The sequence below is a fragment of the Pyxicephalus adspersus genome, chromosome 11, assembly GCF_032062135.1.
Source record: "Pyxicephalus adspersus chromosome 11, UCB_Pads_2.0, whole genome shotgun sequence".
NCBI lineage: Eukaryota > Metazoa > Chordata > Amphibia > Anura > Pyxicephalidae > Pyxicephalus > Pyxicephalus adspersus.
In genome coordinates, this window is record NC_092868.1 from 60,391,864 (window position 1) to 60,407,352 (window position 15,489).

Below are 15,489 nucleotides of genomic sequence, written 5' to 3' on the forward strand. Positions count from 1 at the left end.
CCCCCAACTTCTTCTCCTTACCCCCTAGTATTCTAAATAACACCCCCAATTTCTTCTCCTTACCCCCTAGTATTCTAAATAACACCCCCAACTTCTTCTCCATACCCCCTAGTATTCTATATAACACCCCCATTATGTTATAGGGATAAGGTGAAGTGGAAGGGGTAATAGAGATGGGATGAAGGGTAAAAAATAGGGAGCTGTTCTGTAGTCCAGCAGGGGAGAACTGGGCCATGAAGCTTGGGCTTTCAATGCAGCAGAGTGTTGTCATCTCACTAGATAAAGCTTGGAGCTCACTGGGTTTCTGGCAGGTGAGGAGGTACTGTTGTACAAAACACAGGGAAATGTTCACGTATTCCAAAGATGTACGGATTATTTCTTTGGCCAGACGTACACTTTAAATATTTTTACAGGCAATCGCATTTAGAGTTTTTTATGGGCTGTCTGTAAATTTGTGGATGGGTTTTGACCTTGGCGGAGGGGGGTTGGAGCTGTTATTTGACGTTATTACAGAGCACTAATAGTCCTGGCACTTGAGATTAACATGGAGGTGTAATAACAACATGTCAGCGGTGAGGACAGAAGACTTCCTCATATAGTCCGGCTCGGAGCAGCGTGGTATTATTAGGTTTGGCACACACAGGGCGGCAATGTCCTCCACCTGAACACCGACAGAAAGGTGAACCCGATCACCTGAGCGCTATGCAAAGTGCCGGCAATGTGCTATGCAAAGCGCACCTTGTATTTAACACTTGGCATACTCACAACAATGTCACTCATGTCAGCCCGCTCACAGCCCTCACTACCCATAATAAGAAACGTGACAAGTTAAAATAGAATTTGTAAATACATAGAATGTTCACTGGGGGTTCTGATGGGCCAAATGCTACATCCAGGCTTTGTAAATAGATTTCCAAGCAAACTACCCACATCATCTCTGTAGTATATGAAACATTCCAACATTCAACCAAGAACCCAAGTCCATCACCCCTGAAAGTCCCAAATAAAAGGAATGATGAAATAACTTTATTACATGTACAGCAGCACTCAGACTGGGAGGGGGACAGAGGGAGCAGATTGGTGTGCTAGCAAGGATTAGAGATTGATAGAATTCAGATTCACCCATACGTTAAAAGTTCTGCTTCCGTTCAATGATCCATCAGATTCACCTGCACTTCTTTCTCTTCAATATTCCCACAGACATCTCTCCTAACAGGAGATACAAACCTCTCCAGAACTTTTTAGTAAATCTGATATCTCTCCTGGATCTGTACAGCATCAAACACGGAGCCCGGAGTAGTTACATACCTCAGCCCGACCCCTAACAAAATCTCCGGAGAAATATAGCTCAGCTTTACGGGTCTCGGGTTCTTCTCAAAACTATTTTCATAATTTATCTGACATGAAGTATTATCACTGCTTGCGTCACCAGAATTATCCTAGAAGAAAACTCAATGTAACTTTCCAATCAATATTCCTGTATGGACCTTATACAGAATTCATTATACCGGCACCGGGCTTCTAGAATGTTCTCTATATAACTAAAGGTATGGGGTGTAATAGAATTGTATGACGATGGTGTGCGGTGGTCGGCCATGTTGGGGGTGTAGTGTTCTATGTATGGGGTGTAATAGAATTGTATGTCGGCCATGTTTGGGGTGTAGTGTTCTATATATGGGGTGTGATAGAATTGTATGGTGATGGTGTCTGGTGGTTGGCCATGTTGGGGGTTGTAGTGTTCTATGTATGGGGTGTAAAAGAATTGGATTATCATGGTTTCTGGTGAACTTATCGTTATATTAGATGTTTATTACACTCATTGATCTCTACTGACACAACTTTATGACAAAAAAGCCACTACGTAGCCTACAGATATTTTTTACAAAATTAAAGTTTTATTGACATTATTATCCTAAACACATAGCAATGTTAAAGACACTTTGAGGATAAATACATTTGAAGATTTTATTTCATCTCAGCAATCATTGGGGGTCACTGAGTAGTTTGCACAGCCTCGGGGTTTTACAAATATCACATTCATCACATTTCCTGGCAGGTAAGGCTCCATCTTTCCTTGCGGAGCTGATTATAAGATCCAAATACAATTATAGTAAAGGTCACCCCAAGCTGCTTCTCTTTTCTAGAACAACTTTGCTCCCACAATCTGAAAGTCGTCATCTATAAGGGGGCACTAATGCCGAAAATTAGCTTCACACATTTTCATTGTCTGAAATAATAAAGGAAATCATCGCTGTATATGTCTCCTCAATGTGTGGAGATTTCTTGCCATGGCAGCTCAATATACCAGAATTCCCTTGGATGGAAACGTTCACCTCTTCATGGCTGCCCATACTCCTGGCAATATGATTGTTCAATATCTTTCCATTTACTACTAACCAGTAATCTGAGCATCTTCCTGACTGAATGCAAATAGATGAGCTTTGTTTATGAAGGGTTTCCATGTCTTGGTATATCTTAGACATTGTAGTGATTATACAGACTGTGGCCCGGTATACACGTGTGTTGCAGGAAACCTTCATCAATGGGTGGCCCAGTACTCACAAGCATTCAGTGGAAGTGGTTGGGTTATGTCTTTATTGGATGTGGTAAGCAGTATTCTCTCCTTACAATCCCTCCATAAAAATTTGAAGCCTCATCTGCAATTTGTAAAATATAAAACTGGCGATCCAAGGGGCCCCACGAGCCAGCACTGATAAGATAGTTATGAAGTTGGACATTTTATAGTCACCAGTGTCAGATGGAAGCACCAATTTCCTCTGTGGCACTGAGATGTCATGTGACCCAATGCCAAGAGCTGCAAAGCAAGCCTTTATTATGCCCACCAATCACTGTGGAACCATGCCACGCGTTACATGCTACACAAAGGCTAGCGCACAGCGACTATGAAAGGGCCAGTGGTCTGTGTTTACCCACCTGGCCTAAGAATGGGTTCTTCCCAACTTCTTCTTAGTCTCAGGAGAGCAGGTGTAGTAGTCACTGACCTAGTGTTTAGGATGCCTAAAACATTTTTAAATGTCGCTTTGACTCTAGAAAATCTCATTTGATCCCTGGAAACATAATAGGCATATGACAAGGGATTTTCTAGAAAATGGACAATTTATATTCCCACTTATCAGGAGCCTAAAGGTGAAAGCTGAATAATAAGCCTTGCTATCAGTGGGCCTGCCCTGCTATCAGTGGGCCTGACCACACTCCCGCACATGTGTATTCCCAAGTTTGGCAGCGTGTTTGCAACTTTGCACAGACGTGCCACATGTTTTCCAGCTGTTGTCTACAGAAACAGAGGAACCACCCCAGGAAAACTTATCTCTTATTAACCATTGCATCAGAAGAAATCTCTGTGATCTAATGCTTATCACAGCAATGTGAATGTAGAGGACCAGCATTGGCACTGACTTTCACCCAGAGCCACCGGAGTGCCATCACTTCACCATGCCAGTCTACAGATAAACCCTTGTGCGTGATTTTCATTCATGATAAATATAGAGCCACATTACTGTATACATAATAAACCCATCTGATAATGGGAGATGCTTGCCCTGAACTTTAGATTTGATTACAACATTATTCAATGCAAATATGTCAAACAATCTGATCTGTGACCATGCAATTTGTTTTGCAATACAGCACAGCAAGGGTCACACTGTAACTGTAACGCATACTTGGCAATGAAGAGATCAAGATTCTTGCACAATAAAATCTATTTTAGTGTTCCCAGTAAATTCACAACAGCAGCCTTAAATTTGAGGTACTGGAAGGGAGCTGTGCGGAGAGTCCAGCTGCCGCAAATCAAATCATCTGCCCACTGCTCTCCTGTAGAAGATAAACACATTACCAGGAGAAAGGAAACATAACGGGCCAATCCTCCACCAGAACAACATACAACCGGCCTATCAGGTAACAGGTGAATCACCCAAATCACCTGGGCAACATTATTCACCCAGGGCTCTTTGGTCCCCAATTCATCCACAAAGACGAGCACTAACAGAGCTTAGATTGTGAAGCAGTTAGGGGGCTTTACGGCTTAGAGACCTCTGGAGATATGGAAGGACCAGAACTTCTTTTTGTATGAGCTGTTTGTGTGACCCCATAGTCAATTGTATGGAAACCCTAAACCTATTTTTGACATCATGCCTCGTTATATACAGATTTTATTGTTGTGACTTGCAAAGTCTAATCTGTCAATCCTACCAATAACAGGACTTCCTGTTGCGGGGTGGCAGTGCATAGCTACTCCCTTACAATTAGAAGAGTTGTCAGCCTGCAGTGTGCGCTTTTTCTGGTTTGCCTGCAGTGTGCACTTCTTCTGACCTAATAGGAGCCCAACAGCCATTAGAAAAGACTCCGGTGGCAGGCCGACAGCACGGCTTCCTATTGCACGGCAGTGGCTTGGCTTTGTCAGCCTGCAATGGGAAATGCGATTACTGGCAGCGTTTGCAGGTAAGTAACTGTAAGTCACAAAAAGATTAATTTGTCATCTCTGTTCCAGACTGTGAATTAGGAATGAGACATTCATGCTGTTCTTTCTATGATGTCTTTTCCTTGAATTTCGACAATAAATATCAACAAAAAGAATTGTGAGAGGGAGAGGCTGCGTATTGAATTAGAATTCATTGACCAAAAGGAAATAATCCGTCACGCTATCAGTGAGTCAGTTGCTCTGCTGGATTCAATAGTCACCAACAAACATCCCAGAATAAACAAAATGCAGGAATACAGGCCATGGACAGGTAAATGTTCGTGGCTCGCCCTGGCACTCACATACAATACAGTCTGTCCCCTCCTGGCTAGCTGACACCTGAATCTTCCACACCTGTAAGGTTCAGAGATTATCATATTAGGACTGGTATATTCAAATATTTAGGAAATCCTACAAGTAGCAGAACCAGATATATTGCTTCCCAAACCCCCTGTGCTATAGATTGGATATCTTTATCCTTTCACCTGTGCCGGTTACAATGGTACATGGTGATTCCAGCACCTTCCTCCTTGTTACCCAAATGCAGTCCCGCATGTATTGGAGGAACCGAGGCTGCATACCACAAACACATATAACAAGAGATAGCAGTGATACCAAAAGCAATACAAGGAGTGGAAGAGTCACAACGCATTGATTAAATAAAACTCACGGTAATATCACATTGAGCAGAACCTCCTACATGGTATAAGCATCGTACTCCCTAATTATATCTCCTGGGTGTTCTTTTTAAAGTGAAATGGATGTTCTATATAAAGGCAATAATAGACCTGGCCAGCAATACACCTGTACACCTGTTCAACATACCTATATAGACTTCTCCAAACTGGCTGTTCACCTGTGAAGCATTACGGTCAGGCTGAGTGCTGCAAGAAACAATTGGATCTATGAAGGGGTCACAGTGGTGGGGGGCAAACTAATCTCATCCTATAGATGTACGTGGGGCTGAGGTCAGGGTTCCATGTCCAGAGTTCCTCCACAGCATTCTGGTCAAACCATCTTTATGGAGCTGTACACAGAGGAACAGTCATCATAATAGAGATAAGAGTCGCCCTATATCTGTTACCACAATATGAAATAGCACAATTGTCTGAAATGTCTTTGTATGCTGAAGCATTGACCAGGGACACGTAACCTCAGTCATTCAGCAGTTGTCTTCGCACTTTTGATCATAGGACGTAACTGCGTGAACCAACCAAAAGCAATTACATCCAATCTGGTAAATTTCCATGAATCAAAGTGTTTGGGATAATTAAATGCCCATAGGAAGGTTCATGATGAAACATTACAAAAAAACATTTCCCTTACATTGCTCTAGCCTGAAGGAAAAGTACACTGAAATAATTATGCAACATGGTTTCAACATGCTGCAACACAATATATGACCTTTTTGCAGAAGAAAGTTCATGGAGAGCAATAGATAACTCTTCTAGGCTTTGCTGAAAAAGGTGTTGAAAGACATAGAACATGGAGCTAATACAAAAGGTTACGTATTCTCTAGTGAGGTAGATTTCTATCGGGTTTCTGAAACACAAAGTGTGTCTCTGTTCTGTAGTTAGTCTTTAAGGCAGAGCAATATCCGCTCTTGTCAAATAGTGCACAATTGCTCTAATTGCTGCTGGCAGACCCTCTGATCCGAAATCACACATCTAAGCTTTGTATCCTGATTGATTCACATCACCCAGCACTACCAACAGCAATGGGACTAATGTTTGTAGCTGCCTGCATTTTATCCACCCTGAAAGGTCCTCAACACTCCTCCAGCTTGCAAGGATTCACAGATGCTGCAGGACGTTTCTTCGGGTCACATTTATCATCTTCTGTCTCTTTTCCTGTATAGTCCACACAGGATATTCTCTGTGTCCTTATTCCTTCTCCACAGCTATGAGAACAATGTGACCAGCCACCTGCTCTCCATATGGGGCAGGGCAGATCCCCACAAGCCTGAATGTTCTCAGGCCTCAGCTCCTCTGGACATTGTTCTGAGGCCCCTCCATCCACATTTCGACATTCCACCGTTCTTCTCCTCCAGCCAGAGCCACAACTCTTAGAACATGGTGACCAGTCCCCCAAAAACCACTGAGCAGTTAGTAGGGGTCTGAGCGAGTGATGAGATACCTTGACTTTTAGTCGTCCGTACGTCAAGTCCTTAGGCACAAAAAATGTATATTTAATTTTGGGTGGGATGCTCTCACCAGCTACTCGTAAGATTTGTATAGTCAAAGGTTCAGGAAGAGGTTGGAAGCTCTGAAGCCTCTCCAGATTGGTGTTGGATCCACTATATAATAAAACAGTTCCTCGTAGATGGATATCCTGTTCAATGGAAGAAACTATATTATCCCCATTCAGTAGATAGCTTCCATCAGCTCTCTTGATTGCCAGATAGATTCCGTCATACACAATGCCACGGTGGCTACGTTGCTTCACATCAATGTTTGTGGCTCCTGCAGGGATGGTGACAACGTCCGTATATCCATACCTGGGTGAATAAATAGTTTTTAGTATTACATTTCTAGAGAATTGTTTCTAAATAAATGTATTATAGCCCTGTTTACCTGTAAAACAACTTTAATGTGACTACTATGGTAGAAGGCAGTAAATAGTAAACATATATTATACATTTAATATAAAAATTTTGTAACCGATTTGCTTTAGGCTAGCCACACACATAATACAATCAATAAATTATTTCAATAAACAAAAAATATTTTTTAAGATTGTAACTGATCAATAATTCTTTTAATCAATGTTACTAAATATTTGTCCTGGCAAAAAGTTGGCCACAGTTCACCAATTACCCCTTTCTGTATTTAAATATCAATTTTCAAGTGAAAGAGTTTTTGAAAATGAATAATTCATCATTTAACATTAAATGTAAACGTGCATTAATTCCGAGGAGTCCACCAATATCAGTAATTCCGCACTGACAGGAGGCCTGGGCTTTCTTGGAAAATCTGCCATAACGCTGGAAGTCTGTGGATGAGATGTTATGCTCTTGCGGAATTATCATTCTTGCATCTAATGAGGCTTATACTGGGTAGAGGAGCAGCTTTAACTCATAATGTGTTTTAGGCAGCGTCTGAACCCTGCTGCTACATTCTGCTGTCAATTTAAGTGAAACCAAGACAAGGAAATAGCTTACAGATGTGAGAGCATCAATATCTTTCTTGGTTATTAGGTCTACATATTATATCAGTGAGTATATAGCAGGTTTATACGGGCTGGTGCAGAAATGTTTATGTGGACACTGCACCGGCTGGTTTTGAGAAATGAATTACCACTTCCAGAGGCAGAAACACAAACTTCACCGCTCTACAAACACATTGCTTGTCCCTTGCTTAATCCCAAAAGTTCCGGGCGCACCAAGACAGAAATGTTGTGTGATAAACACAGAAAACAAATATTCTTTGGAAACAAAAAAAGAGTTATTAAAAACTGGAGAGGATACACTCATCAGTGAACCCGGGTGATTCAACAAATCTGGAATGGATCTGGTCCAGGCTTCAAAATCTGAAGACGTCCATTCCAGGTTTGCTGGATCACTCAGCTTCACTGATGAATTTATCCTCTCCAGCCTTGGAGAGCTTTAATAAATCAGGCCTAAAGTATCCTTATTCCTTAAAATGTCTGCCTGAAATCTGAACTTATAAAGCTAATGGAAACAAGATGAGTGCTTGTGATGATGGCAATGACTACTGCAATGAGGACCCACAGCACAAAAACCCGGGGCAGTCAGTAGAAATCTGTGGTACTGAAATCCCAGGACCCTTGGTAACTGACCTGGGGCAATGAATTAAAGACCTCTGGTACTTAGTGGACCTTGGACCTTCAGGGTGAGACTGTGACAGTCAGTAGAAGACCCATGGATATTACTTTAATACCTGTAACTCTCTGTAGAAGATCTGGGGCACTCTGGAGATGATCCATGGTACAAGATCTGGAGTGAAGACCTGGGACCCCTAGTATTAGAAGGCTGGGAGTTTTGGTAGAAGACCTGGGACACTCAGAAGAAGATTTCTGGCACTAAGTAGAACAAAGACATTCAGTAAAAGGCCAGGGCTCTCAATGAAAGATTTGGGGCATGCGCCCTGAGTGCCAGGATGTAGCAATGCTCCTGATAAACACTACCATCTAGCCAATTGCCCCGCACTATAGGAAATAAAACATAGATATTGGGCTTTACCTGTATATTCAATATTCCTTTAATGTATGAAAATAAAAGAAAGGAAGGACTGTGAGCTTGTCCAATGCAGCCAGTGAGGTTATTTTAATCAGCAAACCAACACTAAACATGGCGGCTATAATCTGAATGGCTGCCATGTGCTCCTAAGGCACTTGCCTCTCCTATTTCCTTTATTATAGGGAGCCTGGAGTTGGGTCGTATCTCTATCCATACATTTATTCCTATAGCTGAGATTCATATTGTATTGTGAATACATTTTGCTATATTTTGGTCTATGGCAAACAGACGGCTTTTTACATTTTTTTTCAATACAAATGTTAAGAATAGAAGAATGCAGCTGCTATGGAAACATTATCACATGTCTTTTAAAGTTGAATTCCAGGCAGAAATAAACCCACACAATATAGCAGATCTGTAATAATACATACATATATTAGTATAGATTTTTATGGGAGTAATTTATCTGAATTAGCCTTGTGATAAGCCTCTTGCAGCCCCTGTTTAGCAGAGCTCAGATCAGGAGAGGAAAATCAGTTATGGTGACAAGGAGAATGATTATAAGTCAATAGAAGACCCATGGATCTAGAACTAGACCTAGAACTCTCAGATAAGACCTAGAACTCTCAGTAGAAGATCTGGGACGTGTGAGAGAGAGGAGCTCATCAGTCTGCAGCTTCTCCTTTATTGTCCAGTCATTGGGAATGGTGGAGACCTGTAAGTGCTATTACTGGGAAAAAAGGGTTAACCATATAGATAACAGGTGATGAACAGCTATCCTAAACACTACAATACTGCATACTATCATTACAGGTATTACCCTATATAATATATGTCCCTATGGTCAGCCTAATATGAAATCAGATTCTGGAATTGATACAGCTTATATACTGTTTATGTTTTGGAATGGTGGAGTTCCTGACTCTGTATGCAGATGATTTTTGTTATTATTATTTAACAGTATTTATTTAGCACTAATATATTATGCAGTGCTGTACATTAAATAGATAGCACCTAGAAGTTCTTACTTGGACTTGTTGAGCGATCCAGAAATTTTCCTGCAGCTGGATCCATCCCCTCCACACACTGCACATTTGTCCAGCTTCTTGGAGGAATGCAATATGTGATCACACCCGGCTTTAATACACTGACCCTGCACACACACCGATAGGCTTTCCGGACCACACAGGGTGCCATCCACCACCTAGCACAGAAAGCAATGGTCAGGCAGCTAATAAATAGGCAGATGATCAGTTTGTGTACATTTCAGCTGTACACTGTGTACAGATAGGGATCCTGGCAGGACAAAAACGGATCTGGAACGGCTTTTATTGTGGTCTGCAGCTTGCTGTGCTAAATTAATACTAAACTCTTACAGAAGAATGCTTCGTTTTGTAAAGCAGTGTAAACCAGGACAACTGTTTTTTATAAGAAGTATATCTTTTTTGCAAGAAAATATCCACGGACATATTATGTGGAGTGGAACAGTACAACATTATATGCCCATATTATAATATAGGAAAGTGAGAATAGGGCTGCATTTGAAGGATAGGAACATGCTGATATGTTGGGGAGAGGAACGGGCTCACACTACAGATAAAAGAATGGACATGCATTAAAATTTAACAAAGTGAGGATATGGCCCACATTATAAAATAGCAAAACGAAAAATGGGACATTAGACAAAGGGGAACAGGCCTACGTTATACAAAAGCAACGTGGGGTCCATATTATATCAAAGCAAAGGGAAGAATGGCCCTACATTAGGAAAAGAGAAACAGCCCAACAATATATAATTCACAAAATCTCACCTTAGGTTGGAAGACTTTGAATTCATTGCCACCATGTTCTCGGCACATGAGCTTACATCGATCCCGGGGGGAGACACCGGAGTATATTGGAATCCATTTAATTAGGTTGCCATTTCTATCTGTGTAGTTATAGTCATTGTACCTCTCACACTGCACCTCCCGAAAACTCTTTTCTGCAAGACATGAACACAACATTACATGGGTGACACAGATAGCCCTTGGACCCTATTCTGAATCTTTCCAGCAAAACGTGCAGGAAGAGGGGAGTGTGGATGACAGCAGTGTGACCGGGTACTTTGTACCTTCTGTACCTCCTGACATTATATGGAACACACCAAAGATTTAGAAGCTGGACCTAGGCTTTCCTGCTTCTTATTTATACTGTAATTTCCAGCTGATTCTGCTGGCTGTCTTGGCCTTTCCAGTTACTGTCTATTAGTAACAGATTGGTACCAGACAGGAATTCTATTCTATTGGCATTGTATTTGCAGTGTGGGGTGCATATTGATGGCCTTCTAAAGTCTGAAAAAAAGTATTGCAGTAATGAAAAAACAAATAAAAACACCCCACACTAGCCAGGGGCATTTTACATCAAGATAGGGAAACATTAGTTAAGGATTTGTTTCCATGTTTAGGTATTGATAAGGGAGAACCTGGTAGATTGCAATGTACCTACCCTGAAAAGGGCACTCCTGGGTGTTGCATGATTCATAGATGGCTCTCTGGCCTTGGCAGTATTTGCCACCATTCTCAGGTTCTGGATTATTACAATCTCGATAAGAAAACCGTACACCTCCTCCACAGCTCCGTGAACATTCACCCCAGGGGCCCCAGGTCCCCCAATTTCCATCCACAGGAACCTGGACACACAAATTACACAAAATATCAAACATTTGTTTCTAATTTACACAAGTAAAATATTAATATCACTACAAAAGAAAGTCTAAAATTCTGTGCACCGCCCCATTCTCAGAGCTTCCGGTCTCATGCTAGGATGGTGATGATGGTCTAATTCATCATTTATCTGGATTTTGGCTCCAATGTTTGTAAGTTGTCCATTGATACAAGACAGGTATATGAGAGTGTATGTTGTAAGTTGGCAATAGTCAGTATACAATATCCAGATAGGGAGGGGCACAGATACAGGAATCATACGTCCAATCTTCTAAGTTTCCATTTTTTGGCATTTGTCCTCTGTACCTTTTTTTTTTGCTCCTCCTGGCCAGCTGCATCTCCCTAACCTACAACCCTCTCTGTATTATACAACCCTCTCTGAGTTTTATACAAAATCCAAAACTAAAATGTTAACCTCAACTAGATGACTAGATGTAGTTTGCATGATCAGGGGAGCTCAGATGCCCATTCCCTGCTGCACAGCCACCCAAGACCACTCACCTTATTACCTCCCCCCACAAGGTCACAACCCTGATAATGGACACAGACCCAAATCCTCAACCATAACATTCTCTCCCTTAAGTACACAAAAGAAATACCAGTACCCTTCAACCATCCTAACCCTTGGCCCTAGGTCCTCAAGAGCGTCATCCACCAACAGCATCCAAAAATGTCCCCATCTGCACCACACCAACTCAGGAACGCTACACAACCATAATGCAGCCCCTTCACTAACATAAAGCCAGTAGTTACACCTCCTGCAACCTCTTAACATTCTGGAGACACCACATCTAGGGTGGTTCTGCACCGCCAAGACAATGCTCAGATACCACCTTCAAGGACCTGACAACCACCATCCTTTTTCACAATCCCCAAATACTTCAATGCACCACATACACATTGGTAAAACTGCCCAACCCCAGGGTAGGTGTGTGGGTTGGTCACTTTTTACCCCACTGCTTCTTCTCCTTTGACCTCACTTTCTCCCTTACACGCTCTTATGACCTCCTGACCCCAACGCTCTCTTCATTACCACCAATTGCCAATTACACTTCTTCCCCCAACTTATCCATCCCATCTAACCCCCCCCCCATGTCCAACCCTCCTATGGCCCTAGGTTTCTCCAGGCTTCTCTTTATGCACCATAAAACAGTTTTCTCCAAATCCTGCTTTCAACTTTTTACCATCTCAGCCACTTTCTTTGTACATCCACAATCAGATGTACATCATCAATATTTCCTGATGGTGACAACAAAAGACAATGTCTGTGCAATAAATATTGGCCATTTGTAGCACAATTTGACAGGGACATTCGTTGGCACCCTCTAACAAAAAGTGCCTGAACAAACTTTCATTTCAGGATCAGCAAAATAACATTGAAACGATATTCACATCTAGAAGACCTCAATAAATGTAAGTGATTGGGTTTATATCTTTTTCTAGAGTCATCAAAATAAAAGGCAAATATGAGAAAGATAAGTGCAAGCTTTGTAGAAATTATAAAAGGCTTGAAACTTTATATATAAAATCACAGGACAGGAGAGAACAACATGGCAATAATATATAAAGTAGCAGAATGGAATTGCAAGCTGCAGAACTTGGTTGGCCCAATCATTAATGAAAGCTGTGATCAGTTCTAACATGTCCACACATTATTGAAAATATCTATTTTATTATTCATTCTGGCTTTCGTGCTTCCATATTGCAGTTACTGAATGCAACTCCCTCTGTGAAATGAATCATCTTGAGGGGAGGTTAGAAGATTTTACAGTATTTGGCTGCAAAGTTTAGTTCTGTGTTTTATTTCCCATTATTAAGCCTTTGCAGAAAAGAATGTGAGTCTCAGTATTTCCTTCTGGAAGCTCCCGGCTGTATTGTTGTAACCATTACGTGATCACATATATAGAAAGTCATACAATTATTCCTGCCCTTAGTAATTGGTGGTGAATGCTGTGTGTATTATATATGTTGTGCTAAAAACGTTGTGACCTGGACGGTGTAACCACTATTGTTTTACCTTTGGTTGCAGAATGTCTTCTTCATCCTGGCAAACCCCATCCCAGCACAGGCGGTGATTCCCACAGGGTGTCCCATCGGCCCAAGGAAGGCTGCCATTTTTGGTGTGGCAGAGTTGATCCTCTTGGATTTTACACCAGAGCTGGGCACAGATATCTTCTGGTCTTGTGTGAGGACAATGACAAAACTCTTTGCCGAAAACCTGACGGCACTGATTGTCCAAATCATATTGAACTGATGTCCCGGGCAGATCCTGGGGAAGATCCAGAGTCCTGACCGGTGCATCCAACAAACAGTCCCCTGCCAAGGAAAAACATGTTAGTCACCTCTTCCTTATTTTTCTGTATTTGAACATCTGAAAATAAATATAAGATCTGTGATTCTGCTCAGGAAACTTAGGAGATTCATATCTGTCAGGCGATCCCGTGCTGTGCGCCATGACATTATAAAACACAGTTTATTCTGTCCATCGTTGTAATTTGCAGCAGACTGCTTCCCTTTAGCCGTGCAGCCCGATGTATTTTATCGGCATCCCCGGCACTACTCTTGTGAGGCTGTGCTCAGCTGAAGGGGAGTTTGGAGGCAAATAAGTTCCTGCCATTGGCTGCTGGGACTTTATATCCTCTCTTCTCCCAGTCACCAGTGCCTGTTGTAGCGTATAGCTGCGCTAATCTGTGCTGGTGAGTTTCCCGTCTTTACTGTTGCTGACCGTTGCCTGTTTCTGACGCTGTGCGTTTATGCTGCCTGGACCGACCTCTGCCTGTGACCCCGACCCTGCTTGTGTTTTGCCCCAGTTGCCCCTTCTTACTTCGTGGTGGACGGATTTTCCATGTATGACACCTGCTCTGTATTCTGGACTTGTCTCTGCTGGAATGTAGGTACTGCATAATCTGTTGCACTTCTTTATTACATGCAGTACCTCCTACCCCTCTATTACCTGACCCCCATACCTTTCTATTATACACAATGCCACATACCTTCGTATATTGAACAGTGCATGATGCCTCTGCATGGTATACCTCTATTACATACATTGTCTCATACTTCTCTAATACATGCAGTACCTCATGCCTCTTATACATACTAAATTGAGCTCCTTATAACTTTCTATCACATAGTGCCTCATACCTCTCTAGCATATGCAGTGATTTGTACCTTTCTTTAGCATTCAGTCCCTAATTCCTGAAAATACCTGTTATCAGAAAGGGAGCGAACTATTGAGTCCAAAGAGAATACCATTATCAGCTACAAATAGGTTTATATAATTTAAACAATGGCGATTCACTTTGTAGGACAAATTTCACCACTGGCTAGATTAGAATTGAACGTCTCTCACATTGGCAGTTATATGTAGCACTGCTTTTGTTTTTTGTTCTTTTACATTTTAACTATTTTAGGTGTGTAATGATGCATGAAATGAATCGTCATGATTGTCCTTAATTAATATAATCGGTTGGTGTGCCTGCATTAGTCTTTCCTATATCAGATGCGTCATGCAAATGATTAATAAATGTGCAAAATCAACATTAGCTTAGCAAATTCTTAGATCAAAATAATGATTAGAAGGCTTTATGGGATTCTGCAGAACATAACCGCCATCCTTCCATCACTTCTTACCATGGCCGCTGTAAAAGAACTCGGTAAGGTGCATGGCACTGCATGGGGACCACGGCATGGACTTATTAAGCTGCAGTAAGAGGGGAGCCATCAAGTGGTGTCTGTTTAGATCTCCAAAAATCTTTCTGCAATTGTTGGAGTTGTCGTGTGGAATACTGAGGACGTGAGCTGAACAAAGAGAAAAGTCATTTATTACAGCATGAAAATTAATACAAATCTGAAATGATATTATTATTATACTTTAGGAACAGAAATAATGGTAACATTGCAGTGATGTAACCTATAATGTGTGGTGTGGTAATATGATGATAGGGTCAGCTCCTCTGTACACAGACTGAGGTGACTGGTACAATGTTCCCTGTACAGCACCTCAGAATATGTCAGCACTATATACATTTATCACATAACAATTAATAATGTGTGACTCTGGGGGACATTAGAGTGTCAGCTCCTCTGTACAGAGACTGATGGGA

General features: G+C 41.6%; 1 protein-coding gene across 1 annotated transcript in view; it reads right to left on the reverse strand.

The window, feature by feature from the left end:
• Positions 1-1,873: 1,873 nt before the first annotated feature.
• The window catches only part of ADAMTS8 (ADAM metallopeptidase with thrombospondin type 1 motif 8), a 27,890-nt gene continuing 14,274 nt past the window's right edge, over positions 1,874-15,489 (reverse strand). Inside the window, exons 4-9 of the mRNA XM_072425604.1 lie at positions 15,017-15,184; positions 13,401-13,699; positions 11,166-11,349; positions 10,490-10,662; positions 9,707-9,882; positions 1,874-6,977 (exon numbers count right to left, since the gene is read on the reverse strand). Coding sequence (XP_072281705.1) covers positions 6,248-6,977; positions 9,707-9,882; positions 10,490-10,662; positions 11,166-11,349; positions 13,401-13,699; positions 15,017-15,184 — 1,730 coding nt within the window. The 3' untranslated portion in view covers positions 1,874-6,247. The remainder of the gene's footprint in view (positions 6,978-9,706; positions 9,883-10,489; positions 10,663-11,165; positions 11,350-13,400; positions 13,700-15,016; positions 15,185-15,489) is intronic.